The sequence below is a fragment of the Scyliorhinus canicula genome, chromosome 6, assembly GCF_902713615.1.
Source record: "Scyliorhinus canicula chromosome 6, sScyCan1.1, whole genome shotgun sequence".
NCBI classification, from domain to species: domain Eukaryota; kingdom Metazoa; phylum Chordata; class Chondrichthyes; order Carcharhiniformes; family Scyliorhinidae; genus Scyliorhinus; species Scyliorhinus canicula.
In genome coordinates this window covers 108,447,972-108,462,131 of record NC_052151.1, presented here as the reverse complement: position 1 = coordinate 108,462,131, position 14,160 = coordinate 108,447,972, and the positions used below count along the sequence as shown (strand labels likewise).

General features: G+C 46.8%; 1 protein-coding gene across 1 annotated transcript; it reads left to right on the top strand.

Annotated features, from left to right (window-relative positions):
• Positions 1 to 850: 850 nt before the first annotated feature.
• Positions 851 to 10,307, top strand: LOC119967383 (trace amine-associated receptor 4-like). Its single transcript, XM_038799880.1, has 2 exons — positions 851 to 1,005; positions 9,092 to 10,307. The coding sequence occupies exon 2, from the start codon at positions 9,212 to 9,214 to the stop codon at positions 10,244 to 10,246; it is 1,035 nt and encodes a 344-aa protein (XP_038655808.1). The 5' UTR covers positions 851 to 1,005; positions 9,092 to 9,211; the 3' UTR covers positions 10,247 to 10,307.
• Positions 10,308 to 14,160: the final 3,853 nt, after the last annotated feature.

Below are 14,160 nucleotides of genomic sequence, written 5' to 3'. Positions count from 1 at the left end.
CCTTTTTCCCCAGAGTATCTCCATATCCCTTTGTCATTGGTATTTAGAAATCTGTCAATCTCTACACATTTCGCCCACTGTGTTAAACCAGCCCCTGAACATGATAGTGCTGTAGAGCTGAGAAGAGAACTGATCCTCATCGACTCCAGAGGTTACATTTTTGGTGGCAGCCTGACACTTGTTCTGCTCTACACTGTTCAATTACTTATAGGGTTCCTGAGACAGGTATTAGTGCCCTCATTTACACTGGTTCCACACGGTGCCTGGGAAAGTCACCAATATGGCAATGTCGGTACGCCAGGTGCAGATTGCCTGCGTAAAACCGTGTCCCAAAATTGGTCTTCATATCATTCATATTATACCTGCAAATTGGTAATATGCTATATGATCAGATAATCTGTTTTAGTGGTGCTGGTTGAAGGACAAACGGTGGCCAGCACCCCTGTTCTTCTTTGAATAGTACCATGAGCATAGATGGGGTCTTGGTTTATATAGAAGGTGGGAATCTCTTCATGGTACGCCACAGCACTGATACATCAACCTAGATTATGCACTGAAATCTCTTGAATGACAATGTGTGTTTCTATCTCAGAGTTATGGATACTTTCACAGAGACAAGGCTGGCCCTTAATAAGATGTTTAGCAAAATGGCAATATAAGGACCCACCATAATTAATGTCTTCCGATTTTTGTGTCTCTCTCTCTTCTATGATATAATTATTTAAATGTTGAATCAGTCACCGAAAACCCTTCAAAACACTGGTGAGGTTATTTAGGTTGCTTATGGAGCATAGAAAATCTTATTGGCTGTGCTATTATGTGTCATTAAGACTTGGATATAAGACAAATCATTTAATCTTCTTAAAGTGCTATTAACTGTAGTTGAAGAATTGCATTGGTTCATAAACACATCCAGAGAAATGGTATTAATAGTGTCGGACTATGCAGTTCAGATCCTGGGAACATCCTTCAAAGACAGTATCCATAATGATAACATCAAGAAAGGTACTTATATTTTTATAATTAGCATTTATAGAAAATTAAGACAGTTAAGAAATATTCATATTTTTATTATTTATGTACTGATCTATTGTGCAGAATGTTCAAATACATGTTACAATATTTCAAAGCCTCCTATTCTACCATTCTTTCTTTGGAACTGTTGGGTATGTATTGTACACAGTTGCACATTGTGAAAATGTTGAAATAAAGTATATGATATATTCACCGCAAAACTTTCCGATTAAATTTTTAGAGGTTACTTTGGCCCTCAGTCATTTCAAAAAGTATCAAACTAACATGTAGAGAAAATCTGAACATTTTGTCCATAAGAGGATTAATTGCGATTAATTAACTGTGGGAGGAAACCGGAGCATCCTGAGGAAACCCACGCAGACACAGGGAGAATGTGCAGACTCCACACAGACAGTGACCCAAACCAGGAATCAAACCTGGAACCCTGGAGCAGTGAAGCAACTGTGCAAACCATTGTGCTACTATGCTGAAGTTCAATGTTGAAGTGCCAGTTTGTAACTGTAGCCATTACCTATCTACTTGGCTCCTGTCAGAAGTTCAGTTTTAAATGATCAGCAATGATTATCAAACAGACCACTTTGTAGTGTTATATTTTATCTTTGTTCCAAATAAACAAATAATTTAAACTTAGAAGGGGTTATTGGGTTATGGGGATAGGGTGGAAGTGAGGGCTTAAGTGGGTCGGTGCAGACTCGATGGGTCAAATGGCCTCCTTCTGCACTGTATGTTCTATTTTCTAAGCTAAAACAAATCTTGCAATTTTCTGAATAATGAAAATTTTAATGTGTAAAATATGGTTTTAAATCAATTTAAAAAGTCAAATTGCATATTTTACAAAGCATGAATAAATTGATCCACTGGATTGTCTGGTATGCATTTTAATAGCTTCATTACTTGTAAATCTAAAAACCTCCCTTAAACTTGATACATTTGACTGTCTGCCGGTTGAATACAGATTGTACAGCTTGGGAGTGTGCAGTGTATCTAATTTTCCAGCTCCATCAGTACTATTTAATCAGCTGAACAAATGGAATACTTACTTCAGCTCTGGCAGTTACTGATCATAGATTACATCGGATTACATAGAATATACAGGAGAGAAAGAGGTCAATCAACCCAACCAATCCACGTCGGCACTTACGCTCCACCTGAGCCTCCTCCCATCCTTCTTCTATCCGCTTAAAGCACTACTCTCATTTCCCTCATGTGCTTACCTGGCTTCCCCTTAAATACATCTATTATATTTATCCCAACCGCTCCATGTGGAAACAAAGTCTACATTCCCACAACTCTCTGGGTAAAGAGCTTTCTTCTGAATCCCCAATGTGATTTCCTTTTAACTATATTGGTATAGATTGTATTTTTAGTACCATCCTAGTAAAACGCCTCAACACTCTCTCCAGTGCACCTATAACCTCTATATAATATGATGACCAGAACTCTCTGTGGTCTAACTAAGCTTGATACAGCATAGCAAACATTGTGATTTTTCGATTCTTACGCTGAAAAAGAATCCTTGCTTGGTGCTTTGTTTATGGCTTTTTAGTGATTAGTGAGAGGGTGGGTGAGGGGTGGGGAGTGGAGGGGAGGGGTGGAAATGTGGAGTGAGGGGGTGGGTGAGGGGATGGGGTGGAAATGTGGAGAAGTATTGGTGGTAGTAACCAATGCCGTATATATTAGGGTATGTATGGTAAGGCCTTGTACTACAGGTACGGGGGTAGTCCCTGCCTGTTGGCTCCGCCCAGTAGGTGGAGTATAAATATGTGTGCTCCCTGTACAGCAGCCATTTCGCCAGCTGCTGTAGAAGGCCACACATCTTAGTGTAATAAAACCTCAGTTGTATTCAACTCTCGTCTTTGTGCAATTGATCGTGCATCAGTGTTTTTGTCATTGGTCTAGTAAGTCAGAGGCCCAGCCCAATGCTCTGGGGGTTAAAGTTTAAGCACAGGTTCAAATGCCACCACAGCAGTTGGTGGAATTTAAATTCATTTAAATAATCAATGTGGATTTGAAAGCTAATCTCAGTAATTGTGACCAGGGGCAGCACGGTGGCACAGTGGTTAGCATTGCTGCCTACGGCGCTGAGGACCCGGGTTCGAATCCCGGCCCTGGGTCACTGTTCGTGTGGAGTTTGCACATTCTCCCCGTGTCTGCGTGGGTTTCGCCCCCACAACCCAAAAGATGTGCAGGTTAGGTGAATTGGCCACACTAAATTGCCCCTTAATTGGAAAAAATAATTGGGTACTCTAAATTTATAAAAAAAAAGAAAAAAAAAAAAAAAAGTAATTGTGACCATGAAACTATTGTTAGAAAAATTCACTGATACACGAATGTTTTTAGGGAAGAAATTCTGCCATCCTTACCTGGTAATGCTTCTTCATGTGAATCCAGAGCCACTGCAATGTGGTTGATTCTTAACCGGCCTCTGAAGTAGCCTCGCAAATCAGCCAGTTGAAGTGCGATTAGGATGGGCGGCATTTCCTGAATCATCAGATGCATGTTTTACAGAAGAAACAGCTGATAAATGATACACAGACTAGGCACAAGAACTTGCAGTTGGTGAATACATCGGAAAATTACAAACCTGAATTTTATTGTTAGTCTCTCAAGCCAATTTGTTCATTTTAATGCAAACATTTGACCCTCTGACACCAATGAGGCACCAATAAACACCGCCTTTGAAGAACAGCTTGGCAAATTTTTTTAAAGTTTATATTCAAGTAAGGCTGATTTTGAGTGTATTGTTTGAAATAGAGAACATGTGTGTGTCTATTGCCTGGATATTTGGGTGAAGCCAGATTCCCAATGTCATTTCCGGTGCTGTCCGTCTTCACCAAAGTGCAGGGGGAAGGAAGGCCAGGCTCACATTTGCAAAACTGTTAAGGAGCTCATTAATAGCTTGTTAATGGTTGATGTTCTTATTTTCAGGGGGTATAACTGCTTCCTGGGGCAGACCAGCTGAATGAAGGAGGGTACAACTATGGGCAGACAACCATGGTGACCCCAGTCCTTTCGCGATCTAACTGGCTCGCTCCCCTTGGCAAAATCCAAAACTCACCTTCGCGTGGTGAGAAACCAATAATCACCATTTAAGCCCAATCTCCATACACTTAACGGCCTCCTGTGATCTAATAGCCTCTCTAGCAAGTGGTTACACGGTTGCTGATTAATATGCCTTTTTAAAAATGTGAAGCTGGCGGCGGGATTGCTGCGGGGTCCCGAGGAGTAGCCATCTCTGCTCTCAGGGGCACTGTGTTTGCTGCCTCGGTGCTCGGAAGGGATGAGGGAGCAACCGAGGGGGCCAGCTGGGGTGGGCCGCCATGGGAGGTGGGGGCCACGGAGCAGAGAGTGACTACCCATGGTCTCAGCTGGTGGGGTGGGGAGGGAGGGGGGGGGGCCTCACCGACCACCCATAACTCCCACTAATCGCAGAGCCCTCTGGCTACCCAGCTGAAAGCTATTGCCAATCGTAGTTCAGTGAGCAGCTCACGGTTCCCAAATGGATTCCCGTAGGTAAACATGCCATGTGGAGGTTATTGCCTAGCATTCCAATCTTACCGTTATGCCTGGATACTGTGCCTGAACACTGCAGGAAGCAACATCATGGATGCAGCATCCAACATCCAAACACCCAGGGCCTGGGCCCCAGCACTGGGGACATTACCACAGCCAGACGGTAGGTGTGTGCACCAGGGAGGTGACCTGTGCCCGGTCCAGGTGCTCTACCTATGCGTCTGGGGGTATTGTCAGAATGCAGATGAGAGGTGGAGGCAGCCAGCTGCTTATCATGTCCTGTGGCCTTCAATGCTCCTGCCGGGCTTCCGCTGGGGGCTCTGGGGCCCAAGGTTCCTGCTGCGCTTGCCAGCGACACATGCCCCACCGTGTTGCACTGTACTGGGTGGTGACCACGAGACACAGTGTTGTCAGAGGGCTGGAACTCAGGGGAGCTGTTGGCCTTTCTACGGACCTGCAGGAGGGTTGCTAACATCCCCCTCTGAATTCACGGCCGTACCCTATCATCTGCATCAGCTCCAGGTAAACCTAGTCCAGAGGCTCAGCACCTGACTTGCACCCAGCTGGGTCGTGGGATGCAGCAGCCCTCTGACTGCTGCCTGGCATGGGCCTTCCTGCCTCCACCTAGTGTGCATCAGCAGCAGTGCGGTGCTCACCAGGTTGTGCCACAGAAACCTGACAACTACCATTGTCGACTGTCTCTGCCCTGGTGGAGGGTGGGGATGACAGTTGTGTCACAACTAGTAAGGTGGCACCCTCGGAGCTCTCCTCCAAGGTGTTCTCACGGGAGACGGTGGTGGGGGAGGGCCACCACCCTGGTATGGCCGGCACTGTCGGCTGGAAATCCTGCAGGAGGATAAACACCTGGCCAGTGGGAGTGATGGGTCAGTCTCTGTGGCATTAATAACTCATGTGTGACAGGTCATCTGGGTAGGGGCCAGTGTATCCTCAGCTCTACGTCGACATCCATGTTGGTAACCAATGTGTCCTCGACCATCCCGTAACCTCCAGGGGCCATTCCTCATAGTGGGTGAGGACCTGTCCAACACTCCGCTGCCCATCTGGGCCCCATTGGTTGTAGACCAACTTCTGTGATGACACAGAGGGAGGCATCATTAGCTGCACATGGTAGGGAGGAGAAGGGGGCTGTGGGAGAGGGCTTGGGGCATAGGCAGTATGAGGGGATGGGCGGTATGGGGGGTGCGGTATGGTGGGGGAGAGTATGTGTTGGTGGGGGGGGGGGGGGGGGGGGGTGAAGTCAGAGGTCGAGTGCGAACTCACCCAAATGGCCCGGTGGAGATTATTGTCCATCTTATGGCACTAGGTGCCGGTTCTCCTGGTAACACTTCCCGAGCTGACGACTGCTGCCACTTCCCTGTGGCTGACTCTCCTAGACCGGTGGGGAACAAGAAATCCCGCCTGGCCTCCACCGCGCCCAACATCGTCCCAAGTCGGTATCACCAAAACGTGGGGCTGCTCTCCGTGCCGGCATGGCTGTGAGTGGAATGGGATTGGCTGTGGAGAGTCAGTAAAATGCTGCTGTCACTTGTTAGCAGGGGGCTGGCGAGCGGGGTCTGGGCGAATCAGCCGGTGAACTATGATTTATGGCGTGAATTCCATGGGGCCTTAAATGGGCTAATTAACATTTTATACGGTGACGGCCTCAGAGAGCCCGCGGCATTTTCTACTTGCTACCGCACTTAGAAACCTTTCCATAAAATTTTGCCTTGCATCTCTTTAGCAATACTCTTATTTATAAAATAGAAATACATAGCAACGAAGTTCCGAGTAAACAAGTACCGTCTTTGATCATTATATAAAAATGGGTAAGAAAAGAATTACACACTAATTAATACAGTAGGATGTCTTACACCAGGTTAAAGTTCAACAGGTTTGTTTCGAGTCACTAGCTTTCGGAGCACTGCTCCTTCCTCAGGTGAATGAAGAGGTAGGTTCCAGAAACATATATATATAGACAAAGTTAAAGATGCAATCCAATACTTTGAATGCGAGGCTTTGCAGATAATTAAGTCTTTTCAGATCCACAGAGAGGGATAATCAAAGGTTAAAGAGGTGTGAATTGTCTCAAGCCAGGACAGTTGGTAGGATTTCGCAAGCCCAGGCCAGATGGTGGGGGGTGAATGTAATGCGACATGAATCCAAGGTCCCGGTTGAGGCTGTACTCATATGTGCAGAACTTGGCTAAAGTTTCTGCTCGGCGATTCTGCGTTGTCGCGCGTCCTGAAGGCCGCCTTGGAGAACGCTTACCTTAAGATCAGAGGCTGAATGCCCTTGACTGCTGAAGTGTTCCCTGACTGGAAGGGAACATTCCTGCCTGGTGATTGTCGCACGATGCCCGTTCATTCGTTGTCACAGCGTCTGCATGGTCTCGGCAATGTACCACGCTTCGGGACATCCTTTCCTGCAGCATATGAAGTAGATAATGTTGGCCAAGTCACACGAGTATGTACCACGTACCTGGTGGGTGGTGTTCTCACGTGTAATGGTGGACCCATGTCGATGATCTGGCAGGTCTTGCAGAGATTGTCCTGGCAGGGTTTTGTGGTGCCGTGGTCGCTGTTCTGAAGGCTGGGTAGTTTGCTGCAAACAATGGTTTGTTTGAGGTTGCGCGGTTGTTTGAAGGCAAGTAGTGGGGATGTGGGGATGACCTTGGCAAGATGTTCGTCTTCAGCGATGAAGTGTTGAAGGCTGCGAAGAAGATGTCGTAGTTTCTCTGCTCCGGGGAAAGACTGGATGACGAAGGGTACTTTGTCAGTTGTGTCCCGTGTTTGTCTTCTGAGGAGGTCGGTGCAGTTTTTTGCTGTGACGCGTTGGAACTGTCGATCGATGAGTCGGCCGCCACATCCCGTTTGTACAAGGGCATATTTCAGCGTCTGCAGATGTCTGTTACGCTCCTCGTTGCCTGAGCAGATCCTGTTTATATGGAAGGCTTGTCCATAGGGGATGGCTTCTTTAATGTGTTTAGGATGGAAGCTGGAGAAGTGGTCTCACCAAGGGCCTGTTTATTTGCTGCAAGTCATCCTTGCCGCTGTACTCAAATCCTCTCATTATGAAGGCCAACATACCATTTGTCTTCTTTACCATCTGCTGCATCTGCATGCTTACTTTCAGCGACTGGTGTACAAGAATACTCAGGTCTGGGTGCACATTCACCCCTTTTAATCTATAGCTATTCAGGTAATAATCCACCTTCCTATTTTTGCTACTAAAGTGGATAACGTCACATTTATCCACATCATACTTCATCTGCCATGCATTTGACCACTGACTCAACTTGTCCACATCACATTGAAGGATATCTGTATCCTCCTTACAGTTCACCCTCCCACCCAGCTTTATGTGTCATCTACAAATTTGGAGGTATTACATTTAGTTTCCTCATCTAAATCATTGATATATATTGTTAATAGCTGGAGTTCCAGCATCAATCCCTGTGATACCCCACTAGTCACTGCCTGCCATTTGACAAAAGAACATTTATTCCTACACTTGTTCCATGCCTGCCAACCAGTTTTCTATCCATCTCAATACACCACCCATAATCAAATGCGCTTTAATTTTACAAGCTAATCTCTTATGTGGGACTTTTTCAAAAGCATTAGGGAAATCTAAATAAACCACATCCACTTGCTCTCCCTCATCAAGTCTACAAGTTACATCCTCAAAGAATTCCAGTAGATTTGTCAAGCATGATTTCCATTTTGTAAATTCATACTGACTCTGTCCGATTTTGCCATTGTTTTCCAAGTGCTCTGCATTTACATCTTTAATAATGGACTCTAGCATTTTCCCCATTACCAGCATCAGGCTGTCTAGCCTAAAATTCCTTGCTTTCCCTCTACCTCCCTTTTTAAATAGTTAGCTACCCTCCAATCTGCGGAACTGTACTGGAGCACATAGTCGATCAGTTCATCCACTTTCTTGTGATTGCTCCGTGCATTAAGGCACAAAGCCTTAAGACTTGGCTGTTTAACATTTCTTGTCCGGTTTCCATTATTTTTCATTGTTGCCCTGTTTGATTCTGGTCCCTGATTTCTCTGCCTGTCACTTTTCTTATTCCCCTTTCTGTCTTTTGTTCTTGTCTGTGTTTCCCCTTCCTCTGACTCTTTGCTGACGTTTCAATTCCCTTGCCCTTTTACTTTAAACCCTACCCAACCACTCTAGCAGATACAACTCCCCCTGCAAAATTTCCTTTGGGTGCAAATACCAGACCATATTCTGAGTTGAAGAAGTTTTTTTGGGATGTCTTAAACCTGTGTGTAATTACTTAATTGGTTAGTGATTGTGGTAAAATAGTGCACAAATTACTTGTGCATGAGCATTGTAAATAATGCGTTGCTGCAATAAATTAAGCCACTGCATTGTGCCTTTTCTTTAATGTGACATTTTCAATTCTGAGATTTTATTGTTTTCTAGTTTTCGATCCCAAAAACATTCTCACCACTAAAAACCGTTTCTGTACATTTTGAAAGTACATTTCCATTATGTCAAGTATGCCACTAATTGTAGGTTGTTTCCACAGATTAACCTCAAATGAAGGAAATTGCAGTCTTAGTAAAGACCACACCAATCAATAACTCTGGAAGATCGGCTTTGTCATCTCACCGTGATCCAAGGAATTGGATTATCAATGTGAAAAAGAATGAATTTAGCAGATCTTGAAAATTCAGAGGATGTGCAATATTGTTTTGAATTTATCAACACGTCCTGTCCCAGAGTCACCAGGTCAACAGCAGCCAATGCAACGATGTATATTTTTATTACCATTTCAATACTCATTACTATATTTGGAAATCTGACGGTGATCATTTCTGTTTTACATTTCAAACAACTGCAGACATCCACCAACTGTCTTCTCTTATCTTTGGCTGTTGTGGACTTTCTGGTGGGGTTTATTGTGTTGCCTTACAGTATGGTTAAGTCTGTAGAAACATGCTGGTATTTTGGAGAAATGTTTTGTAAAGTTCACTCAATTATAGATATTGTGTTGACCGTAGTGTCAATTTATACTTTATGTTTTATTGCCATTGATCGTTACTATGCAATGTGTGACCCTTTGCTCCACCCTATAAAGATCACTCTGCCTGTAACAATTGTGACTGTGATATTAATCTGGTTGTTTGCTACCTTTTATGGATTTAGCGTGTTTTTATTAGACTTTAGTAAAAAGTCGGTAGATGATTATATAGCTATTAAGTCATGTGAGGGCAGCTGTATTGCATATCATAAGTTTGAGGGGCACGTAGATGCGCTGATTGTATTTTTTATTCCGATTTTTATCATTTTAGGTATTTATGTCAAGATATTTTTTGTGGCAAGATGCAAATGTGACAGAAAAATTGGAAGTTTGCCAAATAATAGCAAGCATACAGTAGAAAATATTAAAATCTTAGATAAAAAGGAGCAAATAGTCATTAGAAACCAAGACATCTTAATAGGAATTTTTACATTCTCCTGGCTGCCTTTCTATGTAAACAGTATTCTTAATCCGTATTTTAATTTTTTAATCCCATCATCTTTAGACAGTGTATTTGCATGGTTTGGATTTTTTAATTGTGCTTTAAACCCTTTGCTTTATGCTTTCTTGTATCCGTGGTTTCGCAAAACGCTGAAGCTTATACTTTCTTGTCAGATATTTCACCCGGGTTCTTCCACAATTATTTTTTTTTCAGAGTAAATAAATACAAATATAATGGCTTGCAGAAAATGAAATAAAAGCTATCTATAAATACATTGCACCCATTGTGTTGGTAAGTTTTTGATCTACTTTCAATCAGCCATGGTTCATTTGTATCACTCTTACCTCTGAAGGGTCTGAAGACGGACTCTTGAAAAGGACAGGGAGCTCATGTTACAAAGTATTATTGTTACAGCTTCAGGTTACCTGTTGTACAAATCAGTGGAAGGAGAATTGTGTGATGTCCCTTAGAGTGAGAGACCTGTTGCCCAGTTGTACCCACATTGTATTGAGAAAGCATTGCTTGCTTTCAATGATCAGGCGAGCCTGTATTATTGAGGACTGTGGTAGTCAGTATTAGGGGTATTACGGTACCCAGGTTGATGCGGTAAGACCATTGGTGTGGGAGATACCTGAGACAGCAATATCATTGGTGAAGCCTGCCTGCTGGTTCCGCCCAGCAAGGCAGAGTATAAGAGCCTGTGTCTCCCTAGCAGCCGCATGCTGTACCTGCGCTGCTGGGGGAAACATCTAGTCCAATAAAGCCTTCAATTGTCATCCAATCTCACTTCTGGAGTCATTGATTGAGCATCAATTTATTGGACTAGATTGTAAAGAATGGAGCTCCGAATCAAGCTGGAGTGTCTGCAACTCAGCCCCCACGCGGGAAACTCAGCGGCAACTTTCAAACACTGGCTGCCGTGCTTCAACAGGTACCTCAGGACGGCCACAACTACACCCACGGAGGACCAGAAGATGCAAGTTCTTCACTCGAGGATGATCCCAGTGATCTACACCCTCATCGAGGATGCGGACGATTTCGAGGCCGCAATGACCCTGCTGAAAGGACACTGCATTAGCCCAGTAAACCAGGTCTATGCCCGACATTTGCTAGCGACAAGGCGACAAATCCCCGGGGAATCGCTGGAGGAATTCTACCGTGCGCCCCTGGTGTTAGGTAGGAACTGTGACTGTCCGCAAGTTTCAGCCAGCGACCACACAGAACTTTTGATCCGGGACGCATTCGTTGCAGGTATGCTGTCCTCCCAAATCCGCCAGCGGCTGCTAGAAAAAGAGGCAGGGGCCCTTGTTAGCTCCCTGGATGTGGCCTCCCAAATCTCCCGCGTGTGCATCCCCAACCGCGCATCAGCCCCTTGGGCTGACTCCGATGCATCCCTCACCCCCCACAAGCTTGTGCTGTGTGACTACCAGGCAACCCCAGGGGGCCCCGCTGCTATTTTTGCGGGCAAGCCAAGCACCCCTGGCAGCGCTGCCTGGCCCGCTCCTCCAGCTGCAAAGAGTGCGGCAAAAAGGGCCATTTCGTGGCGGTATGCCAGGGCCGGGCGGTCACTGCGGTTTCCGGGGCAAACCGGGACCACCACCCCAACTTTCTCCATGAGCCACATGCAGCCAGCGAATGCCGCCATCTTCCTTTTCCAGAGCCACGTGTGGGCCCCGGACGCCGCCAATTTGTTCCCCAGGGACCACGTGCGACGGATGGGCGCCGCCAACTTGCACACCCCCAGCCATGTGCGACCAGTGGGTGCCACCACGTTGGCTGCAGTCTCAGGACCCCGATTCGGATAACCACACATCGCCCGAAGAAAGCCTCCAGCTTTTGCCACGACTTGCCTCGGTGACCCTGGACCAGTCTCGGCCCCGAACGCTCTCAACCGCGACGACGACCATGCTCATCAATGGGCACAAAACATCCTGCCTGATCGACTCTGGGAGCACAGAGAGCTTCATGCACCCCAACACGGTAAGGTGCTGTTCTCTTCCCATACACCCAGTTAACCAAAGAATCTCCCTGGCATCCAGGTCTCACACTGTAGAGATCAAAGGGTTCTGCGTAGCGAACCTCACGGCCCAGGGAGGGGAATTTTAAAAATTTTGCCTCTAGGTCCTCCCTCACCTCTGCGCTGCCAAGCTCCGAGGGTTAGATTTCCAATGTAACCTCCAAAGTATCACTTTTTAATTCGGCGGCCCTATACCCGCCCTAACTGTCTGCAGCCTCGCGACCCTCAAGGTCGATCCACCCTCCCTTTTTGCGAACCTCACCCCGGATTGCAAACCCGTCGCCACCAGGAGCAGATGGTACAGTGCCCAGGATCGGACCTTCATTAGGTTGAAAGTCCAGCGGCTACTGAAGGGAGGTATTATTGAGGCTAGCAACAGCCCCTGGAGAGCTCAAGTAGTGGTTGTAAAGACCGGGGAGAAGCACAGGATGGTCATCGATTATAGTCAGACCATCAACAGGTATACGCAGCTCGACGCGTACCCTCTCCCCCGCATATCTGATTTGGTCAATCAGATTGTACAATACAAGGTCTTTTCCACGGTGGATCTAAAATCCGCCTGCCACCAGCTCCCCATTCGCCCTAGCGACTGCAAATACACTGCATTCAAAGCAGATGGGCGGCTCGACCACTTCCTAAGGGTTCCCTCTGGTGTCACAAATGGAGTCTCGGTCTTCCAATGGGAGATGGACCGAATGGTTGACTGGTACGGCTTGCGGACCACGTTTCCGTACCTCGATAACGTCACCATCTGCGGCCACGACCAGCAGGACCATGACACCAAACTCTGAAAATTCCTCCATACTACAAAAATCCTTAATCTAACCGACAAGGACAAATGAGTGTTCAGCACTGACCATCTAGCCATCCTCGGCTACATAGTGCATGATGGAGTTATAGGCCCAGATCCCGAACGCATGCGCCCCCTCATGGAGTTTCCCCTCCCACACTGCTCCAAGGCCCTGAAGCGGCGCCTGGGATTTTGTTCATATTACTCCCAGTGGGTCCCCAACTATGCGGCAAGGCCCGCCCACTAATCCAATCCATGATTTTTCCCCTGTCAGCAGAGGTCCGCCCGGCCTTCAGCCGCATCAAAGCGGACATTGCAAAGGCCACGATGCACGCAATCGATGAATCCCTTCCTTTCCAAGTCGAGAGCGACACGTCTAACGAAGCTCTGGCGGCCACCCTCAACCAAGCGGGCAGACCCATGGCCTTCTTCTCACGCACCCTCCACGCATCAGAAATCCGCCATTCCTCAGTTGAAAAGGAGGCCCAGGCCATAGTAGAAGCTGTGCGGCCCTGGAGGCATTACCTGGCTGGCAGGAGATTCACTCTCCTCACTGACCAACGGGCGGTTGCTTTCGTGTTCGATAATGCACAGCGGGGCAAGATAAAGAACGATAAGATCTTACGGTGGGGGATCGAACTCGCCACCTACAACTATAAGATCTTGTATTGTCCCGGGAAGCCTCCTCATGCCCTATCCCGCGGCACATGTGCCAACGCACAAGTGGACCGACTCCAGGCACTCCACGAGTACCTCTGCCACCCGGGGGTCACTCAATTCTTCCATTTCATCAAGACCCGCAACCTGCCCTACTCCATCGAGGTCAGGACTGCCACCAGGAACTGCCAAATCTGCGTGGAATGCAAGCCGCACTTCTACAGGCCAGAGAAAGCGCACCTGATAAAGACTTCCCGTCCCTTTGAACGCATCAGTCTGGACTTCAAAGGGCCCCTCCCCTCCACTGATCGCAACACATACTTCATGAACGTGATTGACGAATACTTCTGGTTCACATTCGCCATCCCCTGCCCTGACATGACCGCAACCACCGTCATAAAAGCCCTCCATAGCATCTTTACACTGTTCGGTTTCCCCGCCTACATACACAGCGATAGGGGGTCCTCCTTTATGAGCGACGAACTGCGTCAATTCCTGCTCAGCAAGGGCATTGCCTCGAGCAGGACGACCAGTTACAACCCCCGAGGAAACGGACAGGTAGGGACGGAGAACGGCACAGTCTGGAAGACCGTCCTACTGGCCCTACGGTCCAGAAATCTCCCAATCTTCCGCTGGCAGGAGGTCCTTCCGGATGCTCTCCACTCCAT